This window comes from Capricornis sumatraensis, chromosome 6 (assembly GCF_032405125.1).
Source record: "Capricornis sumatraensis isolate serow.1 chromosome 6, serow.2, whole genome shotgun sequence".
NCBI classification, from domain to species: domain Eukaryota; kingdom Metazoa; phylum Chordata; class Mammalia; order Artiodactyla; family Bovidae; genus Capricornis; species Capricornis sumatraensis.
The window spans coordinates 50,697,668-50,711,458 of record NC_091074.1 but is presented as its reverse complement, the minus strand read 5'-3'; the positions used below and the strand labels follow the sequence as shown (position 1 = coordinate 50,711,458).

At 42.0% G+C, this 13,791-nt stretch overlaps 1 protein-coding gene across 1 annotated transcript in view; it reads left to right on the top strand.

Annotated features, from left to right (window-relative positions):
• The first annotated feature begins 7,014 nt into the window (after window positions 1-7,014).
• Window positions 7,015-13,791, top strand: part of SMARCA2 (SWI/SNF related BAF chromatin remodeling complex subunit ATPase 2) — a 163,458-nt gene continuing 156,681 nt past the window's right edge. The window contains exons 1-2 of the mRNA XM_068973585.1: window positions 7,015-7,246; window positions 11,169-11,295. Of these exons, the coding sequence (XP_068829686.1) occupies window positions 7,022-7,246; window positions 11,169-11,295 (352 nt within the window). The 5' untranslated portion in view covers window positions 7,015-7,021. The remainder of the gene's footprint in view (window positions 7,247-11,168; window positions 11,296-13,791) is intronic.

Genomic DNA, 13,791 nt, shown 5'->3' with positions numbered 1-13,791 from the left:
GGCAGATATTCTTCGCAATGGGGTAAGATTGTGGCCAGAGGAGGCCAAGGGTGAGGGCCCTGGGAGCTGATCATCTGAGATCGGAAGAAAATCCTGAGATCACAGGCACCAAGCCTGAAAACAACTGTGAGAAGACCAATGGACCAGTTTTGACCTGCTTGCCCAGAGCAAGAGGTTCCAGTTAGAAGAATTTTCAAAAGATAAAGTTGGAGAAGGTAGAAAGACTTGCTTTCCAGGGGAAAGCATGAATTTTTTATCCGGCATGGGCTGGAGTCTTCTTGGAAGTTCGGAGCAATGGAATTCATGAACAAAAAGTAGAGCTATCTAGCAGATTGTGAATGCAAGTCGAGGTTGGAAATTGAAGCCTTTAGAAGGATCCGCGTGATGATGTACATTCTTCTACAATAGCTCACAAAGTGTTTTCATATGGAATATTTTATTTGCTTCATATCAAAATTGAGGTTGTAGCTGGCTGCTGTTACACCAGTTTTGTAAAAGAGAATTTGAAATTCAGGAGTCAAATAAACTACTCTGTGATTTATTTTTTAATAGCATTAATTATTAACACTGTAAATGACCATTATTCATTTTAACTGCAATGAACTTGAAGGGTTTGTGCTTGAATTTTTGTTGCTGCTGTGAAAGTTGGGCATATCAAAGCTAGTCTATCACATAACCAAGTTTCATTCAGCGCATAATGGTCAAGTTTTACTGCTCAGTCAGCATGCACCATGTCAACCAGAAAAAGTTTTTAAAATATATACGTGTTTAGTGTATAAATAAAATTATCTTAGCTCACAGAGAAGGAAGTGGCTATCATTGATTCTTGTCGGCATCCCAGATGAGGTTGCCTTGCAAAGGGGCCTACAGAACCTAGGAAGGATGGGTGGGTGTATACACAAATTAGATTTCAGGAGTGTCACACTTTGCTACTAGCTCCTTGGTTTGTCTGTTTGGTTTTTGACCGGTTGCCTGGCAGTTTGGGTTGAGCTAAGTTTGAGAAGTGATAGTTATCTGTGATTACCTGTGGACACAAGTTTGGGGGTTAGACAGGTGCTCTCTACCTGAGGGCTTTGTTGTTGAGGGGCTTCTAGTACTTTGAGTTTTCTCATAAACACCCTGCTTAAAATAATGTTTCCTTTGTGGAAACATGGGCTGCCCTCACCGAAGAGATCATCAAATTGCATCCCAGGTAGATGCTTCTGAGAAGGCAGCTCATGGTATGTGCAGGGTCGTAGAGTCAAGAGCCCAGCTCTTGTTGAGGCAGCGCCTGGGGCTCATGGGGCTGTAATTAGCCCTTGACGTTGGTTGTTCTCTCTTGTCCTGCACAGATCTGCCTCGGGGCCCTTGCCAGGTCTGGCTCCGGGCAAGGACTGTCCCAGGGCTTTTTATTCCAAGTAAGGGCGGCAGCTCACATCCTAATTTGTCCCCTTGACTCAACGATGAGGAGTTCACAGAAGCCCAGAAAACACAGCAGCACACTTTTCACCCAACCACTTTTTAAAACCTCCTCAACTTTGAATGGTAAACTGACTTTGAATGGAGAAAGCTGTTTTCCAAGCTTCTTTAGAGTTTCGGGCCAGCCACGTAGAATACTCACTCTACGTCCAGTGTGGTTTTTATCTGTGGCACAAATCATATCATGCACTGTTTAAAGTTGCACGTCTCAGGCCAAGAAGCAGGAGGGCTTTGGGGATATTTCACCACCTATCCAGACAGCCTTGGCTTCTAAAAACGAAACTTCAGGTCGGTTTATTTCTTTTATCTTCCTCGCTATTTTTACCAACTCTCCGCTCACCCATCAAGAACAGCAGCGCTTGTGTTCCAGCTCCAGGGAAGTTGTTACTTCTTGCGGGGGGATTATCAATTCATTTGTAGAGAAAGCTACAGAGAAAACAAGAAATCCTTCAGGATCGGGGGAGAAGGTCTGAATCAGCAACAGACATAAAAAGAACTCTTATCTTCACTCTCTCCTGAGCCTTATCATTCTCCATAACAGCCAAAAAACTTTTAAAAGAGTGATTTTTAAGGTAATGAACTGGGCCTAACTTTTATTTCTAATATTCCACCTTTGGCCCTTGCCCGTATGTCTTTCTGTAAACACAGCAGTGATACAGGTCTGCTGGAGAGCCCACGTTCCCCCACTCCTCCTTATTGTGTTTGGCGAACAGTTATTTAAGAAGCATTGTCTAGTCAAGATGGTTCTGTTTCCCCAAACTTTTTCTGTGACTAGAAAACCACAGTTTCTTGTAAACACGTTTATTATCTACTTCAAGCCCTCACTGAAGCACCACCTTATCCATGAAGCCTCCCTTAATTCCCTTCTCTTGCCTCTGCCCTCTGAGATGTAAATCCTCTATTCTGCCTGTGACTGCAATGGACACTCCAGCTCAACCCCTTCTGGTCTTGCAGAAGCTTGCTTATTTGTTTGTTTGTTTGTTTTTTTCTCACTGCTATATATGGATAAGTCTTGTTTCCCCATCAGACTTGCCGAGCCATGGGGTAAGCCCTCTGGTCATTCTTGTACATCCTTCATGCCTTGTGCCCAGGGAAAGTCAGGACGTTTGAGAATAGATCAGTAATACAGATCTTCCGGTTCTTTGATTAAATATCACCATCCTCTTAAGTTCATAACTTTGTCTCTGCCTCATATTTTCTCAAGGGCTTTTCTTCGCGTCTCTGTCCCTTCATACATTAACATATGATCACAGCCACACCCTAATCCCATTGTGACACCTCCCCTTGTTTCCATCTTTGTTTCTGCACCCTGCGCATTTTGCCCAACCTGAGTGACAGCTCTGCACACTGGTGGACGGCCTGGCTTGCCTGATGTTGCCCTGACTTGGTAGTGGGCCCGGAGTCAAGAGATAAAGTCACCCACAGATGAGACTTTGGGCAAGCTCTATGGTCCTTTTGCGCTCTCCTGTTTTAAACGGGGATATAACAAGATGTGTCCTCAAGTCAAGTCACTAAAATGATTCAGCCCGTAGGGGTGTGTTGTTAAGTATTACTGCAGGCATAGAGGTCTTTCAGCTGATTGGAGTAAACCACAAAGGTAGATGTTTTGTCACTGGTTGTCTTGGTTGGACTGGTGACCCTTAAAATTCCATGAAGTTGAACTTCTTTTAATATGCAGATGGGTGTGCCCAGGGGCTTTCGTGCTTTCTGCAAAGGGGAGAGGAAGGAGTTTGGGCAGAGGGAAGATGTCTGCGGTGGCTGGAGTTGTGGGAAGCACCAACGACTTTTATTTTTAAAAGCACACACTCCATGGTTGTAAAGGCAGGGTCAGGACGAAAAAAGACAGGGTGTACTGCTGAAAAATTCTTGGCTAAGAACACAGCGGCCTGGCCCTCAGGGAGTGCTGGTGTGAGGCAGAGGGAAGCGTTGCAGGGAGGATGGAGGCGGGGGTGGTGTTGGCAGTGCCAGTGTATGGCCCTGTCTGTGTGTTTCACCTCCTCACACACACACATTCTCTTCATTATATTGGCCACGCAATTGTGGAACAGGTCGTTCTTTTTGGTGACTATGTAAAACTCACCCCCTCCCCCTCCAACACCAGATAAAAATAGATTTTGAGTGTTAACTTTGTGGAGAGACCAAGAGCTCCTGCCCCATCAAGGTGACCAGAGCTGTAGCCTCTCCCGCATTCATCCTGCCCCCAACCCCACCATCACCACCCCATCTACCTCACTTCATCAGTGCTTGGAAGAAAGAGGAAAAGGCTTTGGATTTCTGGGCAGAGGGGGCAGGAGGATGGGTGAGGGAGAAGATGGCTTGATCAGTACTGGACTTTCAACCCTAACCACGGGGACTTAGTCATGACCTGCACCTCTGCTCAAGACTCGCCCCTCTTTGTAATCTCCACCCCCAAGTTGTTTTACACTGTGAGAAAGTCTGATTAGGTCTTGGAGCCGTACAATGAAGTTGCCATCAGAAACGACGAGGAAGGAAAAGGAGGTCAGGACAGCGCCCTCATCTCTGAAAGGTGCTCCTCTTTGGGTGGATCTTTGGGGGATGGTGGGACAGCACGAATCCCAGGTCCTGCTGGGAGGGTCACTGATGAGTGCCCCCACACGGAAGACTGGAGGAATCAGGAGATGCTGCAAGTCATGGATTGGCAGATGCAGGGAGCCTTAAGTTGCTTCGATTCCAAGCTCCAAGGAAACTGAGACGCCCCAGAAGAAAGGCGCTTTGCCCGGGACCCTGAGGGTTGGTGGCAGCCCTGAGATAGGCGGACAGGAACCCAGGGTCTCTGGGCTCCCAGTCAGAAGCCAGAGAGTCATGTTCAATTTGCTCAGTAGTCCAGATCCCTTAGCTGGGCAGCATGAGGCACGCTTGCTCATTTGTTAGACTGTGCTGTTCCTCTGAGCTAACTTATGTGTGTGTGCTCATCTATGCTATTTCATGGACACATGCATTAAGGGCATGCTTCTGAAGATTCTCGTCTTAAGAAAAAGTTTCTCATGTGGCATGTTAACATTCCTCTATATACCCATACTTCCCTACTTCCTATCTCCTATGTTTTCCCCTAAGAAGTTTTTAGTAGTTTCCTATAACAAAAAATGAGCGTTTTTATGGGACTGTATACCATTCATTACAACCTGCTATGAGATTCCCAGGTGAAAATCATTATATACGGAGAAAATCATTAGATATTAAAATATAAAACATGAAAAGTAGGACTACCAGGCTGACTGAGCATTTGTGTCTTCATTGTTCAAACTTGTGGTATCTTACCATCATAGCCACTGAAGCCAGTTTCAAGGTAAACCATAACAGGAAGTAAGCAATTTCCTTTTATTCACTAGAAAATAAAGGGGTTTATTAGTTTGCTGATATACATGAAAGAACATTTAAACTTGGAGTACCCCTGAATTGACGTCAGCTTCCTAAATTTAAAATGCTGACTGAATATGTGTGTGTGTGTGTACGTGTGTGTGTGTTTGTATATGTGAGAGGGTGGAATGCCAAAAAAAAAGGTTACTTCTGCCTGCTTTGTTAATCACAAAGAGAAAATAATAACATTTGGCTCTCTAGTGAATTCAAGGCTATAATTCACCATCCGAGCTTCCCTGTTGTTTTAGAAACCACTTGAACTGGGTTCTCTTAGTCCCCTCTTGTGTCAGCAAAGCAGTTTGAGTGATCCCTTGCTCGAAATCGCTCCCAAGCAGCCTTTCATCGCTTCCTGTTTTAGCCCTAATTCATTTATCAGATTGGCCCAAATCCTTGCCTCCACTGTTAAGATTTCTTTGTTTGAGCATACCTTGAACGCTGATTGCTCTCCTAATTTTTTACTTTTTAATAATTGACTCTATTAATAGTTTGTCCATGCAGTTTTGTCGACAGTTGATTCAGTGTTTTGTTTTGTTTTTTACTCCACACTGGTTGGATGTGCTGGGGAAACAGGAGCAAGGAAGAGCAAGTCCTTGCCCTCATGGCCCTCACATTCTAGAGATTCCTCGAGAGGTGATGGTAGTTAGCTAAGAATGGAAGTAGTGTGTGTGTGTGTGTGTGTGTGTGTGTGTGTGTTTTAGTTTAGTTAGCTAAGAATGGAAGTAGTGTGTGTGTGTGTGTGTGTGTGTGTGTGTGTTTTAGTTTCCCCTCTAACCTGTCACTTCTCTGTGGACAGAGAGGTGATGGTAGTTAGCTAAGAATGGAAGTAATGTGTGTGTGTGTGTGTTGTATGTGTTTTTTGTGTGTGTGTGTGTGTGTGCACGTGTGTGTGTGTTTTAGTTTCCCCTCTAACCTGTCATTTTTCTGTGGACAGAGCCCCGCTGTGGGTGACCAAGACCCTATGGTCTAATTTCAACCCTGCCACTCGTCAGTGGGCACACACGTCCATTTAGGATTTTGTGAGTTCGGCATCAGAATTTTGTGCATACAGGTGTGTGCCCCAGGTGACATAATAAATCATCATGACTATCCTGGGGTCATTCTGGATCATGGAGACATCAGAATTCAGAAAACAGCTTATTTAGTCATTTTGGCTCATATCCAAGAGTCAGTCGTACCCACCCCATGAGGCAGTTCCCCAGTGGGGATGCCGGGAAGTCTTGGCACGTAGGAGATCGTATATTGCTTTGCTGGAGAACTGAAATTTCCGCACCTTATCAACGCGCGGAAGTCCAGGAGTCATAGATGACTTCTCTCGTGACTCTTGAACCCCACAGAGGGCTGGGATGAATTTCTGGCTTCAGCTGTACATGTGGTCTTCTATCCATTAACTTGGGGGAGGACCACATCTTAACCTGTCCCTCCTATTCATTTCTGCTGCAGTGGAGGCGGCAGGGGTGGGGAATAATGCTCAGTAAAAGTAACTGCTTGTTGTGCCAGACGCAGAGCTGTGGTTTTATGTGTACTATTGCATTTTAGTCTCCATGCGTAATTGTATACGTGGATATTTGAACCCATATTTGTCCAACTCCCATAACCTCTGTTTTTCCCATGATTGGCAATTCCCTTTCATTCTCAGTTTATGGAATTGTACTTTCCCCCCCTTTTGACTATCTAGAAATCTCTGAGAAGTTTGAATGCCCATTGACTTATGCAAGTGGGTCTTGGTTGTGTACGTCTTTAGGAATTTTATATTTTACCGGCTTTTGCGGGGGGGCGCGGTTAATGACTAGTAAGGTGCCCAAGTAATGGAGAGCATCTGTTGACTTCAGTAATAAATTTCAAGCTTGTTTAGAATTCTGCTTATGTGTTAAATTTTAGTTTCTCCAGTGAGCCTTTTTTTCCCCCATCTTAGATGATTTATATCTTTCTGGAGAATCATTTAGAGTTGTTTTTTCTTTTAAACAAATGGTCTTCATAAAGAGGAGGGCAGATGGATATGTATACGCCCTCTGAAGCATCTGGACCAGACAGGGGAGTTCTATTTGGTGTTTGTTACAGAAGTGGCACCACCAAATACTAACAACTGTTTTATTCTGATCTTAACATCATGTTTAAAACATCCCTTTCTCTTTTCTTCTTTCCAACTCAGTATCACTGTACCGACTGGCAGAGACAGGAGAAGTAGATGTCCACACCCACAGACCCTGGCGCGATGCCCCACCCGGGGCCTTCGCCAGGGCCGGGACCCTCTCCTGGACCCATTCTTGGGCCCAGTCCAGGACCCGGACCATCCCCCGGTTCCGTCCACAGTATGATGGGGCCAAGTCCTGGGCCTCCTAGTGTCTCACACCCTATGCCGTCGATGGGGTCTGCTGACTTCCCTCAGGAAGGCATGCATCAGATGCACAAGGTGAGTTCATTCCCCTTTCCCAGTCTTGTCTTCTGAGTCATAGATGGCTAATAATCCCTGATAACCAACCCTTGCCCCCTCTTTTTTTCTATTATGGTTAACAAGAGAATCAGCTAGGTTTTTTTCTTATCTTGTACCTTACCTGGTGACTCAGAGATTAAAGCATCTGCCTGCAATGTGGGAGACTTGGGTTCGATTCCTAGGTCGGGAAGATCGCCTGGAGAAGGAAATGGCAACCCACTCCAGTATTCTTGCCCGAGGAATCCCACGGACAGAGGAGCCTGGTGGGCTACCAGTCCACGGTGTTGCAAAGAGTCAGACACAACTGAGCAACTTCACTTTCACTCTCACCTTATTAAAAACATACCTTCTTAGACTCTTTTATGGTTACAGATGTTGCACCGTCAGGAAGACTTGCTCTTGGCTTTTAAAACAGTGTTAGCTATAATATGCAGCTTTGACAGATTCTGTAGATTGGGGGTTGCAGGTATTTTGACTTGGTGAAGAAGTAGGAGTTAAGTCTTACTTTTTTTCCCCAACTACGTCTGTTAAGTAACTTATACCATCTATGAGTAACATACTGAAAATTATCCTTCCCTGAAAAGATCCCATAGGTCCCAAAGAGGAAAAGGGAAAGTGAGTCTTTTCCTAAAGAATATTTTCAAAAAAGCCTTGATAGAAATAAAACAGTTTCTAGGGAATCCTTGAAAATGCACTTTGCTGTCTGCCTGTGAAGTGGCTTTATTCTGGTTTTGGAAGAGGGCTCTGATTTTGCGGAGCCCAGGCCCAGTTGTTATTAAGGTTATAATAATCTGCCATTCGTGAGATTCAGGTTGTTGCTGTGGGGATGATCATAACGGTATGACTTTGGTATTATGGCTTTGTAGGAGATGTGAAACAGAGAGAATGGCCTTTTGAGAAAGCAAACAAAATCTTCTGTGACAGTTTGCATTGAAGGGTGGGAGTAGCCACTGTATATTACCTGAAGGTTAGGTCTGATGAGATGTACGGCCGTTTTACATCTTTTTTGGATGATATCACAGGTAGATAAGATAGTGAGGATGCTTCTTGGTGTTAAATAGGTGAATTGTGGAAGATACTGGTTTGAAACAGAAAGGCTACTGCAAAAAAGTACAAGTCTTTTCTTTAATTGGTAGAACTGGAGGTCAATTTTAAGGTAAGGCGTTGCAGCTCAGGAAGGAAAGATCCATTTTTCACAAATTTTTGTTATTTGATGGTTTTCAAATAAAAAAATTAATATATGCTTATTTTGAAAAGTAAAACCATATTGATCTAAATAAAATAAGTGGTTCACCCCAGGTAACAGCTTATTGTACATACTTTTTTCCCTTAAATTTTGACTAAGACTGTATGATGTGTTTTTAAATTAGTTAATTAATTTTAATTGGAAAATAATTACACTATTGTGATGGTTTTTGCCAAACATCAACATGAGTCAGCTACAGGTATACATGTGTATCCCCCCCATCTGGAACCCCCCTTCTGCCTCCCTCCCCACCCTATCCCTCTGGGTTGTCCCAGAGCACTGGTTTTGGGGATCCTGCACCAAACTTTCACTGGTCATCTATTTTATGTATGGTAATGTACACATGTTAATGGTGTTCTCTCAGATCATCCCACCCTTGCCTTCTCTCGCTGAGTCCAAATGTCTGTTTTTACGTCTGTCTCCTTTGCTGCTCTGCACATAGGATTGTCGGTACCGTCTTTCTAGATTCCATATGTATTTGTTAGTCTACAGTATTTGTCTTTTTCTTTCTGACTTACTTCACTCTGTATAATAGGCTCCAGGTTCATCCACCTTATTAGAACTGACTCAAACGCGTTTCTTTTTGTAAAAAATATGGAACACTTCATGAGTTTGCGTGCCATGCTAATCTTTGCATCATTCCAATTCTAGTATATGTGCTGCTGAAGTGAGCACTGTATATATGCTTTTTGCACCTTACTTTTCTCCAGCTTCAACAAAAATGCCATCTAAGCATAGATTTGCATATTCAGGTGATATATTTAAAATTTTTTTTCTTTTACCATAATCAAATCATATCATCATTGTTAATTACTTTGAGACTTCTTTTTCATTTAACTATATCATGGATAGCCCTATAATATCTCCAATATCTCTCCCTGCTTTTTTTTATTTCTTTTAAATACAGGTTTTTAGCTTGTCAGGTATGTATATAAATGCTTATTTTCCATATCCTATTTATTAGGAGACACACTGAATATATAGACATAGAAAGTCATTACATTGTCTTGTGTTCATATTGTATTAATTGGGGGATTATATTGTAGACTGGATCTGTCAATTGCAAACCTTGGTACAGGTAGGTGAAGTAATTTGGGGAGGGTTTAAGGATGCTTTCACCTTCGAAATGAAAGATAAGATTTGAAGGAAATATTTAGGTCACCTTTAAAAGTTAAACATATTCATAAGTGTTAGGTCATCGTTACGTTCTGAATTGTTTTAATTTATAATTATATCTTCTGATCCCTTCTGTTTTGTTCTCTAGCATCTTTGTCACGTTTTCTCCTATTCTCTACCCCCATCGATGCTCTTTTTTTGTTTTGTTCTCATTCTGCAAGTTCTGCATTTTCTCATCCTGCTTTCCTTCGGCCCGCAGACCCTCAGATAATTCCCTGGGTGAGGACATGATGACGTGCCTGGAGTTCACACCTGCTGACCAGATGCTTCACTTTCTGAAAATCTTTTTATAGGCAGCTTTATTCCTTGTCTTTTCTCCTCTGTCTCCCTCTGAGCTTCAGCTTTTTGCTTTTCAACATTGCTGGAAATAAATAAACAAGTGGCCTAAATACATCTGCTGCGTTGCTTTGATTTCCTCTCTATTATTACTATTTAACAGACTCAGAGACACTCTTTATACCAAATTCTTCCCATTTTTCTTCTGAACATCCTCTTTATGGTAAATTTCTCCTCTTTTCAAGTGCGTGCTTTTGACTCTGCAGAAATTAACTTTCCTTTCTCCAAAACTGCAAACACTCATACTTTCTTGCTCAAAGTCATTTGGTTTCTATAAACTCCTGGAAATATTCCTTTCAGGCTGTTTTGAAAATTACTATTCCAGTTTGGGGAGGAATAGACTTTTCCTTTCTCAAACACATGCTCTGTTGCCCAATTCTGGATTGGATTAGTGTCCATTCAGTGGCTGTTTCTTGGGTGTCTGTTGTGTCCAAGGCCTCAAGCCCTCAAGCCCTCTTTCCAGCCCCTGTGTTCTTCTTTGCCAAACTCTGCCTTTCGCCTTTTTTCTTCCTTCTGCCGTCTGTAGTACAGCTTCACCTACTTCAGCCTCTTTCACTTTTGGTGCTTACCCCCATTCACTGCTGTACCCTGTCTGTTTTTCTTTTCCCAACTGCCATGGAACTTTCTGGTTTCAGCTTTTAAACTTTTCATAGGTTCCTTCCCCTCTGATGAAAAAAAATTACCCAAAAAATAGATCATCACAGACATTTCAAAGAGTCTTTCTTCTTCCATTCTGACTTTGGACTCACTTCACCATACAACAGGTTTCAGGACTTACTTAAAAGGGTGTAGAAGAATAGCTTATATTTGTCTGCCTTGTCAACAGGACTTCATTTTTATTTGCAGGTTTTGACATAACCAAAAACCTTTCAACTGTTTAAAGCCTTAACTTTTGACTTAACAGGTAGCTTTGCTGATCCTATTGGTGTAGTCTTTTTTATTTATTTTTTTGTCCCCCATCTATGAAATCTATGTAGTATATAGTAATATATGTAATATAAATGTAAAAATATATGGCTATCATGTGGATAATAGATGATTGGGCCACAATTTTGAAGACTTTATAGGATGGGCTCTTAAAGCACCGGATAGAAATATTGTGCCTTAAAGAGGTGCCTAACTGATGTCCTTTCAATGTTTCAGCCCATGGATGGTATGCACGACAAGGGGGTTGAAGACATCCATTGTGGATCCATGAAAGGCACTGCTATGCGACCACCTCACCCAGGAATGGGCCCTCCTCAGAGTCCGATGGATCAGCACAGCCAAGGTTTGTGTTTGCTACATACCTGCTTTGGGCTCCATATCATAGTCTTTCATCTTTCCTATTGTTATTTTAATTATGACTTGCAAAGAACAGAACTTGTCTAAGGATGGGGTCTGGCAGGTTTCTTTTCCCTGTAGAAATCTCCCCTTACCCCCTCACAACACAACTTTATGTTTGATATGGGCAGTTTTCTCTACAAAATCCTAGTAGTTTGACTGGCCACCATGTGTCCAAGCACTCTGCAAAATGCACTGCGTACTTTATGCAGAATCTTTGCCCTGATCTTGTAAGATACATTATATCACTCCAATTTTGTAGGTGGAGAAGCTAAAGCTCAGAAAATCTACTTTGCTTCTGTAAGTTAGCATATCCAGCAAGTGACAGGTCCAAAAGGAGGACCCAGGTCTGCCTCCCAACAACAGCATGGATGGGTGATAGCAGGATGAGCCACCCACCTCCCTTGAATTGTACACTCCTCCTTCATAAGGTGACTTTTTCTGACAGTGGAATAACTTGTCATCACTGGGGAATGGCTATCTTAGTCTCTTAGGGCTCCCATAACAAATTGCCACAAGCCAGTTGGCTTAAAACAATAGAAATGTATTCTCCCAAAGTTCTAGAGGCCAGAAGTCCGAAAGCAGCTGTGGCCGCTCTGAAGTCTTCAGGGAAGAATCCTTCTTTGCCCCTTCCTAGCTTGTGGTGGTCGCCAGCACTGTTTTGACATTCCTTGGCTGGTAGATCTGACATTCCAGTCTCTATGCTGGTCTCCACATGACATTTAACCTGCATGTCCGTGTGTCCAGACTTTGTTCTTTCTATAAGGACACCAGTCACTGGATCAGAGTCTACCCTGATCCAGTATGACCTCATCTTAACTCAGTTACGTCTGCAAAGATCCTGTTTCCAAATAGGGTCACAGTCACAGGCACTAGGGGGTATGTCTTCAGTATAGCTTCATAGAGGACAGGGTTCCACTCCACAGTTGCACCCACAATAGTGGCCAAATCAAAATATGGCAGCTTTGTCCTCTGCTGGGTGCTTTTCCCTCTCATTGTTGAGGGCATATTGAAGATAGTGGAAAGTATATCCAAAGATATAATGTAACCTCTTTTCAGAAGCACTATATGGACATTTCAGCAACTCATGGAGGCATAGGAGTACATCTTCACTAATATTCCAGCAGGTTTTTGAAGATCCTAGACTCTGATCTGAAATTTGATGGTAGGCAGATGTAAGTGTGACAAATGACTCGTAAAATCTTGACCATGTTAGAAAAGCAGACTGAATAATTGGGACTTGTTCAGGCACAGAAGAAAAAACTTGAGCCATTCAGGGGTAAGAATGAATTAAGACAATACTTTCAGGTTTATCATTTAAATTCTGAAGAGCCAGGTGCCTTCACAGAGCTAATGTAGATCTCATTTTTAATACCTAGGAGGTGTAGATGAGTTATATCCAGTGATTCTCAAAGCCAGATGCTGGCTCTGTCTGCTCCTGGCTTTGCAGTACTTCTAATAGTGGGGCCCTGGGACAATGCCAAAGGAAAACACTTGAAATGCATGAATCATAAGTGAGGCTTTTTGCTTTTATGTATCTTAAAATTTCTTTCATTGCTTGGTTCCTTTCTTGGACTTCTAGAATGATGATATTTCTTGGAATTTCCAACACTTGGCACAATGTCTAGCGCATAACTGGATATTTAGTAAATTTTTTTCAATTAGGAAGAGAAGTGAACTTTATGTATTCAAAAAACACTTTTAAATAGATCTTAATTTTTATATAATTTCAATAAGTTATAATTACTTGAAATGCAGAAGTCTGCATTAAATTAAATAGAATTGGAATTAGAATGTAATATTTTTCTCTAGAAGAGTAAAGTGCCTTGTAAGCTGGGGAATTCATTATTTAAAATATGCTTTTGAATAAGGTAGTATTGGTATAATGCAGTCTTATTCTATATAATGAGCTAAAAAGAATTTAGACTCCATAATAACATATATCTTTAAAAACTCCGTTGTAGGAAGCCATTTATAAACATACCGGTCTAGAGAGGTGTAGTATTGATCAGAAAACTGCCTGCTTTAACTACCTAGCAACCTATTAGGTTATTTTAAGGTATTGGTTGAGAAGCAAAACCATTTCCTTCAATAAATACTAAATTGTGTACCGTATGGTCCTGATGATAACATTGTTTATTTTTAGTCCACTGGATAGAGAAAGCCTTCAAAGAAAAGTATATAATATTTAATGTTTTGTGTGTGTGTGTGTGTGTGTGTGTGTGTGTGTGTGTGTGTAAAGAGAAAACTCATATAAAATTGGTATTTGAAAACTCAAGTTTATTAAAAGGAGAGAAGCTGATTGTCTCTCTCTGCAAAGAGATGAAACTGGGGAAATAATGCCCTTGAAGCTGAGGGAAGGAAAACTGCCATTTTTTGACGACTTTTAAATGAGCAAATTAAACCAGATTTCAAAAAGAGCAGATTCTGCATCAACACTGTC